This window comes from Lycorma delicatula, chromosome 6 (genome assembly GCF_047948215.1).
Source record: "Lycorma delicatula isolate Av1 chromosome 6, ASM4794821v1, whole genome shotgun sequence".
Lineage (NCBI taxonomy): Eukaryota > Metazoa > Arthropoda > Insecta > Hemiptera > Fulgoridae > Lycorma > Lycorma delicatula.
In genome coordinates this window covers 10814581-10833033 of record NC_134460.1, presented here as the reverse complement: position 1 = coordinate 10833033, position 18453 = coordinate 10814581, and the positions used below count along the sequence as shown (strand labels likewise).

Below are 18453 nucleotides of genomic sequence, written 5' to 3'. Positions count from 1 at the left end.
TTGAGCTTAATCGGTGCAGAACATTTTGAGTTTTTGAAGCGTACACAAACGAACTTAATTTAATATGCCTGACTTTCAAAAGATTTCCTCTGATGAAATAAATAAAAAGAAGATCATTCAAAGCCGGTGGAATGTGGCAAAAATTAACACTTGAAAATACATAAGTGAAAAATACACAATACGTATTACTGTGAGGTTAAATTGAGAACCTCTTCGTTTTTAAAGTCCATTAAAAAGTTATAGAATGAAGACGAAATTTCATCGTTCTTATTAATTAAAACGGGTAAAACCAAATGATTATGATGACTTTGAGGTTAACGTGAATAGCGAGAAGTTATCTCTCTTAACTTCTAACGAGAAGTAAAGACCGTTTCATTGTAAAAATAATTATTCTGAAAACTTTATAAATATTTATTATTTCTCTTAAACTACATACCTTATACTACTTCTCTATACAATCGCCACATGAATTAAAACATTTATCGTAGCGGTACATCAGCTTTAATATACCCTCATCGTATTCCTCTGCCATCAATCCATTTAGCCATGGATTTCAGCATTTTTAAGTTCATCTTCACCCGCGAATTGCTTACGACTCAAAAATTCCTTCAATTTCCCAAACAAATGGTAATCAGAAGGAACTAAGTCTGGACAATATGATGGGTGATCGTTAATTTCCCACTTTTTCCAATAAAAACCTTAATGAAAAGTAATAAAAAGTAAAACTTATATAAATTACAGAAAAAAGTCTTACTTTAAAAATAAAACTAAAATGAAATCTGTTTAACATTAGACAAAAAAATCCTAATTCTTAAAAATAACATTTTATAACCAGGCTTTTGAATAGAAGTTAAATGGTCCTTGCACAATTAGCCTCATTCATTTTTTTTCTATTTCAGTAAATTGGAACTACCGTATTTACTTAACGCCAGCGAACCACATCTTCCGCCTTCTATTAACGGTTCCTTTCCTCTGAAAATAATAATTCATGGATACGCCGGACACGTTATGGCAGAACCTATTGTTGAGATAAGAAAAGGTAAAATTATAATAATAATTATTAATTTGTATAACAAAATTTTACTTTGTAATTATACAGTCAAAAATTATTCATTTTTTTAAGTTTTTAATTTCTGATGTTCTACAGGCTCATATAAAACTAATAATTATGCTTAAAGAAACCTTTTACATATCTATGTTTGAAAAAACTACGATTTTTTTTTCTTATAGCATAACGTAATGCATTTCCTATTAAACAAAATTTATTCTGGGATAATGATTTTATATTCACACACAGCTATCACCCCGATATCGTATTTTAAAATTTACCTCAACACGAATTAGTGAGAAAACAGATGTTATTTACTATCTTTTTTAATAAATATACAGATTTTATCATAATTTTAAAAAATTGGATAATATTAAACAAAAATAGTAAAATCGAAAAGGAATCGATTGTCAGCATCGTCCTTCCTCCAGGAATGATAAATTATATGAAAGTAATAAGAAGTAGTTTTATTAAGTTTTTTCATTCTATAATTTATTTATTTGTAATTTTTTTTTTTGTCTTCAGTCATTTGACTGGTTTGATGCAGCTCTCCAAAATTTCCTATCTAGTGCTAGTCGTTTCATTTCAGTATACCCTCTACATCCTACATCCGTAACAATTTGTTTTAAATATTCCAAACGTGGCCTGCCTACACAATTTTTCCCTTCTACCTGTCCTTCCAAAATTAAAGCGACTATTCCAGGATGCCTTAGTATGTGGCCTATAAGTCTCTTCTTTTAACTATATTTTTCCAAATGCTTCTTTCTTCATCTATTTGCCGCAATACCTCTTCATTTGTCACTTTATCCACCCGTCTGATTTTTAACATTCTCCTATAGCACCGCATTTCAAAAGCTTCTAACCTTTTCTTCTCAGATACTCCGATCGTCCAAGTTTCACTTCCATATAAAGCGACACTCCAAACATACACTTTCAAAAATCTTTTCCTGACATTTAAATTAATTTTTGATGTAAACAACTTATATTTCTTACTGAAGGCTCGTTTAGCTTGTGCTATTCGGCATTTTATATCGCTCCTGCTTCGTCCATCTTTAGTAATTCTACTTCCCAAATAACAAAATTCTTCTACCTCCATAATCTTTTCTCCTCCTATTTTCACATTCAGTGGTCCATCTTTGTTATTTCTAGTACATTTATTTGTAATATAAAAGTAATTTGATGATATTCTAATAAATACTTTTGAGAAATAGATAAAAATAACGCATCTGCCACGAACTGCAGATGAACTTTTTTAATTTATATAATTTTAAAATTTATATCAATTTAAAAAAAAAACCTATTTTTATTTTTGGATTTTAGTCAGCTTTTTATTATTGTACAGGTTAGAATAATTAATCTAATTTAGTTATAACAATTACTACTGCTATACATCAATAACCTAAGCAGTACTGGTGGACTGAAATTTCCTAGCAGAAGGAAATCTATTGAAGTTTCAAATAATCGTTCGAAAAAATTGATAAAAATTCTTATCTTTACAATACTGCTTCTGGTTATACATAAAACTAATGGTTTAATCATACCACATTTTTCAAAAAAATGAAGGCTCAACAATTTTTTTTCTTCCATTTGCTAATTCATGTTTTATAAATTAATAAAATGACCTAAAGGCCTCCCGATTCAGAATCCCAAAAGAGTAAATTATCCCACTGTACCGACATATGAGACGTCAACCTACTGTAATTTTGAATCTAGATCACCGGTTTTGAGATTGAAAATCAGTGCTTTGAATAAAATAGTGGATGCTACCTCATCGTCATTCCTACCGTTCTAGGATTAGTAATTAACACTAGTTGCTGTAAAAAGTGACGTTTGCTGTACCGTAACGTTGCAAAAATTAGATTCAAAAACAAAAAATAACTAATTCTATTTACTGAAATTTACTATATGTTATTTAAATCAACCGTCCATGTTTATCACGGCAAAATTGTACCGTTGTACAATGCTATTTACCATTTCTAGTAAGAGCTTCACTTAATGCGGAGCTTTACCAATGGTCTTCAAAGGTACCATGGATTCCCGATGGAGATCATTTTGTACTACCTCAATAAAGTTCTCAAAAATAACGCATCGTAATTAAAAATAATTTTATTTTTTAATATTTAATGAAATTCACAAATATTTTTTTTATGTACATAATCCAACTTAAGGAAGGTATAACTGCTTATACGAGTAAAACTTGAAAAATCAGATGTTAAAATTTAAATCTGCATTTAACTCAAGTAATGAATTATACAACTTTCATATCTATCCTTAAAATCGATATTATTTTAAACGATACAGCTATTTAATTTATTATGTTTAATACAGGCGTATTTATAACAATTCACACATATTATTGTGGTCGCGACCAGTTTTATTATTGTATTTCTGTCCAACAGTAGTTTTCTAAACAACAGAAAACTAATGTTCTAAAACCGATCGGCATACAAATTATTTGTAGTCAAATTCGTACATTAAAATTTCATATAATGAGAAAACGAAAAAACAAACTTAGATTCAATATGTTACAAAACAAATTTACAGTAAAAAAAACCGTGCAGCGGCCGGACTTCTGTCCCTGGATCTCCTGGTTCGGATGACGGAGATGTACAGGGGAGTGAATAAGGCGGATGTGGAGGCATCGTTTATCCACAGGTGGAAGGAGAGATGGAATCAGTCGACGAAGTAAAGATTGACCAAAAGACCGATACCGGACTGCAATATGGCTGCACCGAAAACACGGAGACTCCAGTTCCTGACCTAGTTCCTTACCGGTCACGGATGTTTCAAGGCATACTTGTAGGTACGTACGCTGCGGATTGCAATTACTGTGGGAGAAGGACACCGTGGAGTACACGGTGTTCGTGTAGATGCTTCCCTATGCTGCAGGAACCGATGTCCTGCAGCGTAGGGAAGCACACAGGAGAAATTTCGGCGTTCGCACCCCAGAGAAATCTTTGAAACTATGCTACAGACCAACTGTTGGGTAAAGTTAACAAAAAACACACAGCTAGTATTTGCCAAAAGAAATTGGACTTTATTGAAAGTGTACCAAATGAATTTATGTTATAATTATAATCTTAAAACATAACAGGAAATTATGAAATTAGCATGACTTAATACTACTTAATATATCAGCTGAATTAACAAATGAATAATGCTGTTAAATACAAAAATTCATGAATAAACCTTTATAAATACACAGTGTAACAGAGCCGGAAAATAAGAGGGTTGTTTACAATAATTTCAGTATAGAAGGCGTTAAATCACAATATAAACACTTTAAAATAAATAATAATATAAATAGAATTTATTCTAATAGTAAGTTTTCTTGAAAGTATCAAGTTACAAAGAAGCACAAAAACATAACTTCATATCCGGAGTAATTCTCTTTAGATTAATTTAAGAGAATGTGAATTCAGTGCATGAATAGATAAGAATTAATCTCGGCGATTAACAAGTTAAATTAGATTAAATGATAGAGTTGATTGCAATAAACCTTTCAAGTAAAGGTAAGTTGCTCTGAGTAACTGACGTTTGAACACGAACTTTTGATGAACAACACGAAATATAATAATAGTTATCAATAATAATATATGAAATATATCGAACATAAGTTTTATAATTCTGAAGTAGTGTTTAAATTAAAAGTAGATTTGATAAGAACGATAGTTTGCATTTAATAACCCATAAAATGGGCTACACATGAACAAGGATAACATAAACGTTTAATATGAATAATTTGCACTTGCCTGTATCACACACAAATATTAGCAAGAGATGAACTCGTAAAAGCAAGTACAGATGAATACATATGTAATCCTGGGCGTAGTCCGCACTGGTGTATCAGGAATACAGAGGTGTGATGTGGTTTGGTGGTAGAATGATGCGTAGAATCTCAGATGTGTAGTGACGAGTATTGAGATTCTGCTTGAATGAGAAAATTACCACAAAGTTTGCAGGAGAGTATGGCCATAGGCGACTGCACTGGTGAGATGTTGGATCTACTCTGCCGAAAAGATGGCGAAAGAAAAAAGGGGAAACCAGATCCAGGTAGTGGACAGGAGAGAGTGTGTGTAAAAGACAAGAGATGGGTGCATGTATTAGTAAGGGGACGAAAGAATAACGGGTGTATGAAAAGGGTAGTCAGAAATAATTAGATAGAAGAATGGACGCGGTCACTAAGGATGACGGAGGGAGGGTCGAACACGAGAACAAATAAATAAAAACAGATAGATTTGACAGACACAAAAATTCGAAACAAAGCGAAGTTTAACATTCCAGTAATAATACAACGGGACCCACCGTAGCTTGGATTTCGTAGAAAATAACGGAAACTTTACGCTAAAATGGCGTAAACACCAACAATCGTCGCACACGGTGCCCACGATGCTGGTTAGGATCATCCGAACAAAGCTGGCGAAAGATGTCTAAGGGTGAATAAATCTCCCTTAGGGCAGGTCCCCGGCCCCAAGAAGTCGAAGTTAAAAAAAACAAAGAAAAAACGCAGGATCCTAACAAGTTCGAGGTGTGGGGCCAGCAATAAGGCGCGGATGGAGACAAGTCAATGGGGTGCTACGATTATACCGTAAGGTGGGCCCGTCTTTCCATGTTGTAGAAGGGGAGGGGTTTTAAGGGAGTAAATCCGCAAGGGAGAGCACTAGTATGTGGTATGAGACCACAAGATGGCTATAAAACGTTTTTCCTCCTTCCACACACAAAAAAATGTTTTCATAACGTGTTCTTCTTAATTGTTTTTCAATAATATGTTCAGTAGCGTGATAACAATAAACACTTGCAACTACTCTGTTTTTTCAGCTAGTATTTTATGAAGACCATCTCTAATTCTTGATGAAACAAACTGCGTTGGATATATTTTATTCTGGATCGTTCAGATTAAAGACTTTAAACTTACTGATGGCAAATGGATTGAGAATAGTGAAAAGTACTAATAGCGGTCAGCATAGTATCCCTTCTTTGTCATATAAGAATCTTATGACACCTGATCAGTACTCATTATAGAAAATTATAATATTAAGTGTCTTATCATTCTTTCACATTTTTTTTTATTAGGCCACGTTTCATTTATTCTTTCTTTTTACATAAAACAGGATTCTTAGGTTACAATTGGTAATTAAAGAAATATATTATCGCTTTAAAAAAAAAAAGATTTAGGATTCCTTGGGTATCCTAGTGTTAATATCATATGATTTTCCATTGATTCCAAACAAGGGTAACCACCTATGGTTGCTTAGGTCAACTGAACAAGTATACCTTATTTTTAGGAAAATATATTTAATATATAAACACAAACAATTAAATAGGCTAAATAGAAAATTATATTTAAAAATATTTATTTAGTACAAAGATTTTAAATTGATTTATTTTATATTTACGTATTATTTTGTTTGTTTGAGTGTAGCATACCAGGAAATTGGTGGAAAAAATATATTGATAATAGACTGGGGAAAGTTAGCAGTGCTTCCTTGTTATCCGACTGCAGTTTTAAATACAGCCCAAGTTGGACAATGTTCTGCTGAATTTGTCGCAGAAATTATAAAAAAACATCACCCAAGATATGTTCATATTATAGGATTCAGTCTAGGAGCGCATATCGCCTCATTTGTTGGAAATTATGTACGAGATTCTATAGGTAGAAAAATCAGACGGATTACGGGTAAGTTGTCAATTTTTTCCAGTATATTTTTTTGAAATTGATAAACTTTAAGTAAAGTTAATTGTAAAAGTTTAAAATTCCTTTCAAAACACCTGTTGTGAGATAAAAGCTTTATTTTAGTATAAGCTGATATTTAAGCTGATCAACACAACATGCCGATCGGTAATGTACTTTCCCTATCTCGAGTAAAAATACCTTCAAATCCAAGAAATTATGAGTGGATGGGCTCCTTCTGGCTGAAGAGAACTTGTGTTATCTATCCTCTTGATGTAGATTCTATGCAAAGGATAATTGGATCTGCAGAGCCATGGAATCCTTGGTGTAAGCCTCTGGTTTGATTGCTTGTAAATTAATCCGGGGTTTCCCTTATATACTGTCCGGTAGTTTCACAATAACTCTAACAGCTAAACTGAGAATTTAAGCTAGGAAGAAGGAACTAGAGCTAACTGGAGGTTTACCAGATAGGAATTGGTAAAGGCAGGCCTGTTAACTCCTCCTACCGTACAAATAAAATACTTGTAACCGCGATCAATAGCTTTAAAAAATTATCATCACTTCATTTATTTACAAAATTTTTTATGCGTTTTACACAAACTTTGCTGTAATACTGATTTTAAGATGATACATCATTTTTTTGTGAATACAGAAATGTGAAGAATACAGAACAATTAGTTTAACTAGTCATGCATCAAAAATCTTAACTAGCATTTTATACAGAAGAATTGAGAGGAGAGTGGAAGAAGTGTTAGGAGAATACCAATTTGGTTTCAGGAAAAGTATAGGGACAAGGGAAGCAATTTTAGGCCTCAGATTAATAGTAGAAGGAAGATTAAAGAAAAACAAACCGACATACTTGGCGTTTATAGACCTAGAAAAGGCTTTCGATAACGTAGACTGGAAGAAAATGTTCAGCATTTTAAAAAAATTAGGGTTCAAATACAGAGATAGAAGAACAATTGCTAACATGTACAGGAACCAAACAGCAACAGTAACAATTGCAGAACATAAGAAAGAAGCCGTAATAAGAAAGGGAGTCCGACAAGGATGTTCCCTATCGCCGTTACTTTTTAATCTTTACATGGAACTAGCAGTTAATGATGTTAAAGAACAATTTAGATTCGGAGTAACAGTACAAGGTGAAAAGATAAAGATGCTACGATTTGCTGATGATATAGTGATTCTAGCCGAGAGTAAAAAGGATTTAGAAGAAACAATGAACGGCATAGATGAAGTCCTACGCAAAAACTATCGCATGAAAATAAACAAGAACAAAACAAAAGTAATGAAATGTAGTAGAAATAACAAAGATGGACCGCTGACTGTGAAAATAGGAGAAGAAAGGATTATGGAGGTAGAAGAATTTTGTTATTTGGGAAGTAAAATGACTAAAGATGGACGAAGCAGGAGCGATATAAAATGCCGAATAGCACAAGCTAAACGAGCCTTCAGTAAGAAATATAATTTGTTTACATCAAAAATGAATTTAAATGTCAGGAAAAGATTTTTGAAAGTGTATGTTTGGAGTGTCGCTTTATATGGAAGTGAAACTTGGTCAATCTGAGTATCTGAGAAGAAAAGATTAGAAGCTTTTGAAATGCGGTGCTATAGGAGAATGTTAAAAATCAGACGGGTGGATAAAGTGACAAATGTAGAGGTATTGCGGCAAATAGATGAAGAAAGTAGCATCTGGAAAAAATATAGTTAAAAGAAGAGACAGACTTATACGCCACATACTAAGGCATCCTGGAATAGTCGCTTTAATATTGGAAGGACAGGTAGAAGGGAAAAATTGTGTAGGCAGGCCACGTTTGGAGTATGTAAAACAAATTGTTGGGGATGTAGGATGTAGAGGGTATACTGAAATGAAACGACTAGCACTAGATAGGGAATCTTGGAGAGCTGCATCAAACCAGTCAAATGACTGAAGACAAAAAAAAAAACATCATTTTAAGGTTATTCACGTTCACAATAGTTTATGATGTTTGATACTAAATTAAATAGACTGTTACGTGAATTAATTGCAACAGAATCTATAGTTTATTATTATATGTAAATTAGAAATATCTTTACGAAATTTCTACTAACAATAATAAACATTATAAAAGTTTTTTTTTTGGTCTGTTTCGGATGAACAGGTTTAGATCCAGCACTACCATTATTTGCTAATTTAAAAGGAACGTACAAATTAGATAAAAATGATGCTCAGACTGTCGATGTTATACATACAAATGTAGGAACGTTTGGAAAAATGGAACCAACAGGACATGTAGATTTTTACGTAAACAACGGATCCTCACAGCCTGCATGTATTAATCATCATAGTAAGCCAATTTTTATATAAATGAGTTAATTAATTAATATTAAACTATGTTAATTATAGACTTTCCTTTATCAGTTAATTATTTCAACTAGCGAACGGAGTAATTATATTACGTGATATAAACATTTGAAAGTAATTTAATTTAAAGAACTGTAATTTTTTACTATTTGTTAGTGCATCACGCAGAACGGCTGAGCTGTTTTCAATAAAAATTATTCGATGGAATTATCATAACCCTGGTAAAATTTAGGGTAGATGGAACTTCGAAATTCAAAGACGCTAATAAACTCTTCTTGAAAAAAAATAGATGTTTTTCAAGCATGTTTTTAAATAAAAAAATTTCAGGGAAAATTTTATTTGTTCTTAATTAGTTCTGTGACAAAGTCTGAAAGAATTATTATTATTTTTTAATAAATTTTCATCGGTAGAGCTCCAATACGAGTTTTTTAAAAAGTTATATTTTGACTTTTCTACATTTCAGCGTAAATTTTACCATAAAATTTCAATATTTTATGCTAAAAATGTACAAAATTTTTTTATCGGGAAGCGGTTTACTCGTACAGTAATAAAAATTCGAGGCTTTTTATTGCCATTATCCGTTATTTACATCTTTTTTTTAATTGTATTGTCTCAACGAGTTTACTTCCTTCCATTTACAAATCCACATGCATGCGCGCGCGCGCACACACACACATATACACAAGAGAAGCATTGTTCTACTGCTCGATTATCCAGTGACAAGTGAAACAATTTTTAGGAAATTATTAATGTTAAATTCTGTGTTTAAACGATATCAAAACTAGTAACGAAATTGAAATCTATTGAATATCCAAGTTTTTGCTTGAAAGTGGTTTTCAGATTAAAAAATTTCAAAGACTGAACGAGAAATTCCACAGGACATAGACATAAATTGTATTTTACACATGATTCAATATATTTTCCAAATTTAGCGGATTATTGTATTAATCTTATTTGTACTAACACCTCAACCCACCGGGTTAGTCTAGTGGTTGAACTAGTCACCGCAAAATCAGCTGATTTTCGAAGTGGAGAGTCCTAATTTTCGAGTCCTTGTAAATGGAATGGAATGGAATGCAAAGTTGGCAGGAGTCTATTACTCCCTACTTTATCGCAGAACCTGGACAGAGTCCCTTGCTGCTGGATGATTCTAATCGGGCTTGTTTTTAAAAGGGTTATTTTTAATCTCGGATCTAATTTTTCAAGTTTTGTCTATTATTATTTTAGTGAATTTAAGACGGATTTAATTGCATTCCAATCCGTTGTTGAACCAGCGTTATCGAACCCATTTCATGGGCCGACCGCGGAAGGCTAGGCTTATAAAGCCTGTCCTCCCGACGTAATTCCCCTTCAGACCGTCCACTAAAGAGTGCTAACTCTTTAATAGGCTAGCAGGAATACGCCACAACGGGACACTAGCTATAAGGAGGAAGCAATGCGTCCCCTTTTCCGGAGGAGTCGCAATTGCTGGGTTATTTTGTCTTACTGTAAGTTTTGAAATAGGAGAGGTTGTGTAGAAGCTCTTCATCCGCTTCTGGTATGGCTGCCCTTCAGGACGCATCTCTCCTGGGCTCTGTTCCGGACTCCAGTCCGTGATGTTGAGGCGAGTGGTTGGTCTTCCTTCTTCTTCTCCCTCTTCTTCTTCCGAAGACCTCTTCGTTCTTCTTTGGCCTGCACTTTCCAAGAATTGGTAGTAACCGAAGTTACATACCATTAACCTTGTAATTCCCGAAGCCCCGAAGGGCTGAACGGGGGAAAGTGCAGGTTTCTTCGTTCTTCTGTGCTGTCAGTGGCTGCTGGGCAGGTGGCTGCTGGGCTTGCGACTGCTGGGCTGATGGCTGCTGGGCTCGTTCCCTCTTTCTTCTTTCTTGAAAGGAAAGGAAGGTAATAGGGAACTTACAAATGGTGATACCTATTCGCGATAGCGGTTTTGGGGCGGCGATTTTTGTGGAAAGAAGTAAACAGTAATTATTCATTCCACGTAATTATTAACCTTCCGACACACGTGTGCCTGAGAAGGGGTTGGGGGGACCGCGTGGCCGCAGTGAAGAAACCATTTGTTTTTGTGGTGGCTGTTGGTATCTGCAACAAAAGAAGCAGAACACACACACGAAAAAAAAAAAAAAAAAAAATTTAATTATTACTTTCTTTCGACTGGCAGGATGAAACGGCACGTCGAGTCGTTCCACATCCACGCTTCTCCCGTTTCTGAAACAAGAGAAACAGAACAAAACACACGCAAAAAAAATTTTTAAATTTAGACCGCGTTTTTGTTTTATGCGCGACTTACCGTGTTTGACGTCTTCAAACTATATAACTCGCGAAAACTATTCACTCGCGACCCCGGAAACGCGTCTGACGCACTATTCCGTTTATGGCTCATGCGATATGGAGGCCCCTAAGCCTGGTTTGTCGATTTTCGGCTACCGCACCGCACCATCACGGTGGCTCGTCCAGTACGGCGTGAGGCCGCTTCCTTACAACTGTCGGAGTTGGGTCCTCTCGGCAGATGTCCCGAAGATGACTGTGTTCGGACACAGCCGCTCTCCCGAACAGTCTGCGCGCCTGCGCCACCCCCACCTCGGACACGGATTGAAATCTCGCATCAGATCGGAGAGTGGCATTCCTGACGCCTTGTAAAGGAAGTAGCTTTTAAACGGATTTGAATGCTACACTGTGGATACTGGTTTTCTTTGGTTGTTGGGTTTCAATCAACCCACGTCTCAGGAATGGTCGGCCTTAGTCTATTCGAGACTACACATTTACAATTACACGCCAGACTCCGGACAGATGCTGGGCATCTCTGCAGAGTACTGTAGATTAACAGTTCAGTGACATGTCACTGTGCTGTTAATCTGTAACCTGGTATATATAAATAAATAAATATAACTTTTTAAAAATATTACTAAATAGAAGAAGGTACAAGGCTAAATTTTATAGTCCGACTTATGTTTATTGTTTACTGGTTATAAAAGTAAAGGCCGTTAGTTTAATTAGGTGTTGTGTTCGACATTTCCTCGTTTTCTTTTTAGTCGCCAGGAGAATCTATAAATTAATATTAGGAAGTTCGGATACATTTTACAACTTTATATCGATTACCTGAAACGGATGATCGTTGGAACGGGCCAAGGGCAAAATACCTTGCAATTACAGAATTACTTACCGGATGCCGGCGTACTAATTAATGATTTTATAATACCGAAGTCGATAATTCATCAGAAAACTGTGACTACTGTAGTATAAAAATTCATTAAAGCAGCATAAAAAATTTCACTTTTTCAGCATAAATAAAAAACTATTAGTTTACATTGATAATATAATCGCCAATGTTTACGCAAGCTAAAATGAATGAGTAGTAGAGTAGATGTCTAAAATCTTAAGCTTTTTTTTGAAAAATTAAAAATTTAATTATATGTTTAATTACATAGAAAACAAAAACTATCAAAAATATTTATTATTTTATTAAAACAAAAAACTGCTAGCATTTCTTGGAAGCTTTGAAAATTAATTAAATTATTAAGTAGTTGTTTCAGATGTTATATGTATTACAAGTAATTATAATGGTTCAAATCTAATTTTAAAGATCTTTATATTTTAAATTCAACTAGCATCCATCACACATTAAATCATTACTAGTAGATAAATTTTTTTATTAAAAAAAAACCATTAATAATTTTGTATTTCTTATTAGATTTTCTTTTATACTAAAGTATCAAGAAAAGTAGTGAGTAAAACGTGTAAATTTGAATTCCAGGTACAAACACAGCCCGAATAAAATAAGTAATCAATAGCCTCATTACGCTTCTCATACGATACCAAAAGGATTAAGATATATATAGTCATATACAAGGTCTCCACTTCGAATTTTTTTTTTGTCTTCAGTCATTTGACTGGTTTGATGCAGCTCTCCAAGATTCCCTATCTAGTGCTAGTCGTTTCATTTCAGTATACCCTCTACATCCTACATCCCTAACAATTTGTTTTACATATTCCAAACGTGGCCTGCCTACACAATTTTTTCCTTCTACCTATCCTTCCAATATTAAAGCGACTATTCTAGGATGCCTTAGTATGTACCCTATAAGTCTGTCTCTTCTTTTAACTATATTTTTCCAAATGCTTCTTTCTTCATCTATTAGCCGCAATACCTCTTCATTTGTCACTTTATCCACCCATCTGATTTTTAACATTCTCCTATAGCACCGCATTTCAAAAGCTTCTAATCTTTTCTTCTCAGATACTCCGATTGTCCAAGTTTCACTTCCATATAAAGCGACACTACAAACATGTACTTTCAAAAATCTTTTCCTGACATTTAAATTAATTTTTGATGTAAACAAATTATATTTCTTACTGAAGGCTCGTTTAGCTTGTGCTATTCGGCATTTTATATCGCTCCTGCTTCGTCCATCTTTAGTAATTTTACTTCCCAAATAACAAAATTCTTCTACCTCCATAATCTTTTCTCCTCCTATTTTCACATTCAGAGGTCCATCTTTGTTATTTCTACTACATTTCATTACTTTTGTTTTGTTCTTGTTTATTTTCACGCGATAGTTCTTGCGTAGGACTTCATCTATGCCGTTCATTGTTTCTTCTAAATCCTTTTTATTCTCGGCTAGAATTACTATATCATCAGCAAATCGTAGCATCTTTATCTTTTCACCTTGTACTGTTACTCCGAATCTAAATTGTTCTTTAACATCATTAACTGCTAGTTCCATGTAGAGATTAAAAAGTAACGAAGATAGGGAACATCCTTGTCGGACTCCCTTTCTTATTACGGCTTCTTTCTTATGTTCTTCAATTGTTACTGTTGCTGTTTGGTTCCTGTTCATGTTAGCAATTGTTCTTCTATCTCTGTATTTGAACCCTAATTTTTTTAGAATGCTGAACATTTTATTCCAGTCTACGTTATCGAATGCCTTTTCTAGGTCTATAAACGCCAAGTATGTCGGTTTGTTTTTCTTTAATCTTCCTTCTACTATTAATCTGAGGCCTAAAATTGCTTCCCTTGTCCCTATACTTTTCCTGAAACCAAATTGGTCTTCTCCTAACACTTCTTCCCCTCTCCTCTCAATTCTTCTGTATAGAATTCCAGTTAAGATTTTTGATGCATGACTAGTTAAACTAATTGTTCTATATTCTTCACATTTATCTGCCCCTGCTTTCTTTGGTATCATGACTATAACACTTTTTTTGAAGTAAGACGGAAATTCCCCTTTGTCATAAATATTACACACCAGTTTGTATAATCTATCAATCGCTTCCTCACCTGCACTGCGCAGTAATTCTACAGGTATTCCGTCTATTCTAGGAGCCTTTCTGCCATTTAAATCTTTTAATGCTCTCTTAAATTCAGCTCTCAGTATTGTTTCTCCCATTTTATCCTCCTCAACTTCCTCTTCTTCCTCTATAACACCATTTTCTAATTCATTTCCTCCGTATAACTCCGTATAACTCTTCAATATATTCCACCCATCTATCGACTTTACCTTTCGTATTATCTATTGGTTTACCATCTTTGTTTAATACATTATTAGATTTTAATTTATGTACCCCAAATTTTTCCTGTATGCTCCGTCTATTTTACCAATGTTCATTTCTCTTTCCACTTCTGAACACTTTTCTTTAATCCACTCTTCTTTCGCGTTTGCACTTCCTGTTTATAGCATTTCTTAATTGCCCATAGTTCGTTTTACTTTCTTCATCACTAGCATTCTTATATTTTCTACGTTCATCCATCAGCTGCAATACATCGTCTGAAACCCAAGGTTTTCTACCAGTTCTCTTTATTCCGCCTAAGTTTGCTTCTGCTGATTTAAGGATTTCCTTTTTAACATTCTCCCATTCTTCTTCTACATTTTCTACCTTATCTTTTTTACTCAGACCTCTTGCGATGTCCTCCTCAAAAATCTTCTTTACCTCCTCTTCCTCAAGCTTCTCTAAATTCCACCGATTCATCTGACACCTTTTCTTCAGGTTTTTAAACCCCAATCTACATTTCATTATCACCAAATTATGGTCGCTATCAATGTCTGCTCCAGGGTGAGTTTTGCAGTCAACGAGTTGATTTCTAAATCTTTGCTTAACCATGATATAATCTATCTGATACCTTGCAGTATCGCCTGGCTTTTTTTTTATATACACTTGGAAAAAGCCACTTCCAATAAAATAAATAAATCAGTTAATTTTTTATTAGAAATACTGTTGAATAACTTTTGACGTATTTTTTATAATTTTATTTTTTCAATATGATATTAAACAATTTTCCTTCATTAATTTAAACAAAGTTTTTTTTTAGTATTCAAGCAGTATCAAAATAATAGAATAGATTTTAACAGTGAATAAGGAAGGTTACTGTCGCATTAATTTTAAATGTTTAATATTTATTGGCATTAACAATTAAAAAGTTAAATGTATATATATATATAATTTTTTTTAAATGATTTTGGCATTTAATAAACTACTGATTTTCATTTTTGATTTTTCCTCTCCACGACAGAATGTTCGTAAATTACTATTTCGAAAGAAAAAGAATACGGCAGCTATTTTGAAATGTGAATACGAAATTCAACAAAATTTTAATTTTAAAAACGTTTGAAACAAAAAACTATAATATTTTTTTTTCTAGATAGGTGTTTAAATTATTTTTTTATATATGACAGCATGAAAAAGTTCAAAAAGTTTAGTCCATTATACAGTTATTTATACTACAAAGTTTTCAACTTGAAAGAGGCTCCATTACTTTATTTAGTTTATTGGCAAACACATAATAATTTTCAGTAAGTGTTGAAAATGATGTCTATCTATTTATAAACACTTGTCAACTCGTTTAGCCATGTTCCTGGCTACTTTTGTCAGCCGACCTGTCTATTTCCTGAATGACATCGGTAATGTTTGTCTTCAATTCCTGCTGGGCGGGTGGATTATTTTTATAAACAATTTGTTTTAAGTAATCTCGCAGAAAGAAGTCTCGACTGCTGAGATCAGAGGATTTTCGGTGGCCACAATCCCTTAGAAATTATTCTTCAACCGGAAAAATCCTGTAGCATTTGTACAGTAGAGCGAGCTCCATGGCAAGAGGCGCTATCCTGTTGCAAACAGCTGTCACGCTCATTCTGTTGTAGCTGTGAGCTGTTGGATAATTTCTTGATAGACGGAAGCACAATATTTTTCTATAAACAAGGGTCCGTCCTATTGTTCGTTGCCTTGAAACCGCACACCGTACGCCTATTTTTTACGGGTGTAGGGAAGATTCAAAGAAAATATGCGGATTTTCAGTATCCCAGGTCCATTAGTTCTGATTATTAACATACCCACCAAGGAAAAACACGCTTCATCTCTGAAAAACACTTCATCTGCCAATATTGGTTCTAATAAAGTTCTTGAACCATTGACAGTAGTGAACCGCCTTAGCGCAATCAGAATTAGTTAGCTAATGGAAAACCTGCATTCGGTACAGATAACATTTCAGCTTTTTTCTCGTTGCAGTTCTGGTTGAACCTAGTGAAATGTTTTTTCCTGGCTTAGGCTCCGCAAAGATTTATTAGAAGGTGTTGTAACTGCCGTTTTAACGTCCTGTACGACCCACGTCGTTAAAATCGGTTAAGTTTCTGGTTTGAAACCGAAACTGTCTCACGAAATTTTTTAATTAACTTCTGAATAACATTTCTCACTGGTGCTTCCTTTTCTAATTATTCCCTGAATTTTCGCCGACATTCATTATGAGATTTCATCTCTGAATAAGTTTTCAACAGTAGTACAAGTACTTCAACAAAAAACCGAATTTTAACAAACACACGATTACGCAACCTTGTTCAAAAGCCATTACTCGACACAGACATTCTTTCTTTTTCTGTTTAGCCTCCGGAAATTACCGTTCAGGTATTACTTCAGAGGATGAATGAGGATGATATGTATGAGTGTAGCCTTGTACAATCTCAGTTCGACCGTTCCTGAAATATGTGGTTAATTGAAAAACCCAACCACCAAGGAACACCGGTATCACGATCTATTATACAAATCCGTATAAAATAAATTTCTTTACTAGGACTTGAACGCTGGAACTCTCGACTTCCAAATAAGCTGTTTTGGGAAGACGCGTTCAATGCTCGACACAGACTGGCAACACTCAATAGGAGGAATATTTATTGAGCTTCCATATTATTACACCAATCTAACACCAATATATGTATTTTAACAAAAATTTTTATTTAGTATAATCGTGTTACGGGGCCTCTTTTAAGTTGAACATTCTGTAGCATGTAAAACGCTTTAAAAGGTTTATTCCAAACTTTAATGACGGAGGCAAGATTTAACTTCTTAGCCTTCTGTATTCGTAGTTTTTTTTTTGTAAAATTACCATGTGTGAGATTAATTGATCAAAAAATATATTTAATCAAAGAAGTAGGGTATTCGTAAACAGACTAATTCGTAAGAGACAGACTTATAGGCCACATACTAAGGCATCCTGGAATAGTCGCTTTAACATTGGAAGGACAGGTAGAAGGGAAAAATTGTGTAGGCAGGCCACGTTTGGAGTATGTAAAACAAATTGTTGGGGATGTAGGATGTAGAGGGTATACTGAAATGAAACGACTAGCACTAGATAGGGAATCTTGGAGAGCTGCATCAAACCAGTCAAATGACTGAAGACAAAAAAAAAAAAAAATTCGTAAACACTTCAAAAGAGAAATAACAGACATTATTAAGATTTCAATTGTGTAAATAATTACCATTTCTAATTGAAATAAATTAGCTTTTAATGGTTTCTTATTAAAAGGTTTCTTTTAGCGTAATACCGTATAAATTCTATAACGGATGAATCGACACGATCGGTAAAAATGTATATAAATAAAACATTTCATCAATCAAAAGTCATTGTGAATTACTTTTGTTCAGAACCAATAAACAACATGAAAAAAAAACAAATCTTTGTAATTATTTACGGAAATAATGTTAATTACATACACAGTATACATGTAATCGCTCTTTAAAAAAAGAAGCCACATTCGTATTTACGAAAATAGGTTACAAACAACTTTCTAAATAAAATAAAATGATAAAACGAATGTAACGAATCGATTTAAATAATAGAACTCTTTAATTAAATTCAGTTTATCGGTTAAAACCTCAGTTCAAACTGGTTACCTGTGATCGAGCTTGATTTAATTAACATCTAGAAAATGTACTACACAAAAAATCGCTCCAAAAAAATAAAATTCATTCAGTATCAGCTTTAATATACAATAATTATGCAGAAATCCAGATATTCTAGCACAGCTACATATATTCAGGAAATTTCCGAACGTTCATTAGCAAAAAAATCAGTCGGATTGGCGAAGCGGCTCTTGAGTTTTAAGCAAATATCGCTGTAAACAGACTTGC

At 33.8% G+C, this 18453-nt stretch overlaps 1 protein-coding gene and 1 long non-coding RNA gene across 5 annotated transcripts in view; one reads left to right on the top strand and one right to left on the bottom strand.

Moving 5' to 3' along the window:
- Positions 1–18453, bottom strand: part of LOC142326544 (uncharacterized) — a 227598-nt gene that overhangs the window by 109605 nt on the left and 99540 nt on the right. The window lies entirely within an intron of this gene.
- The window catches only part of LOC142326543 (lipase member H-A-like), a 96444-nt gene that overhangs the window by 55175 nt on the left and 22816 nt on the right, over positions 1–18453 (top strand). For both annotated transcript variants that reach the window (XM_075369124.1, XM_075369123.1), the window contains exons 2-4: positions 900–1039; positions 6471–6725; positions 8861–9046. In XM_075369124.1, coding sequence (XP_075225239.1) covers positions 1009–1039; positions 6471–6725; positions 8861–9046 — 472 coding nt within the window. In that variant the 5' untranslated portion in view covers positions 900–1008. The remainder of the gene's footprint in view (positions 1–899; positions 1040–6470; positions 6726–8860; positions 9047–18453) is intronic.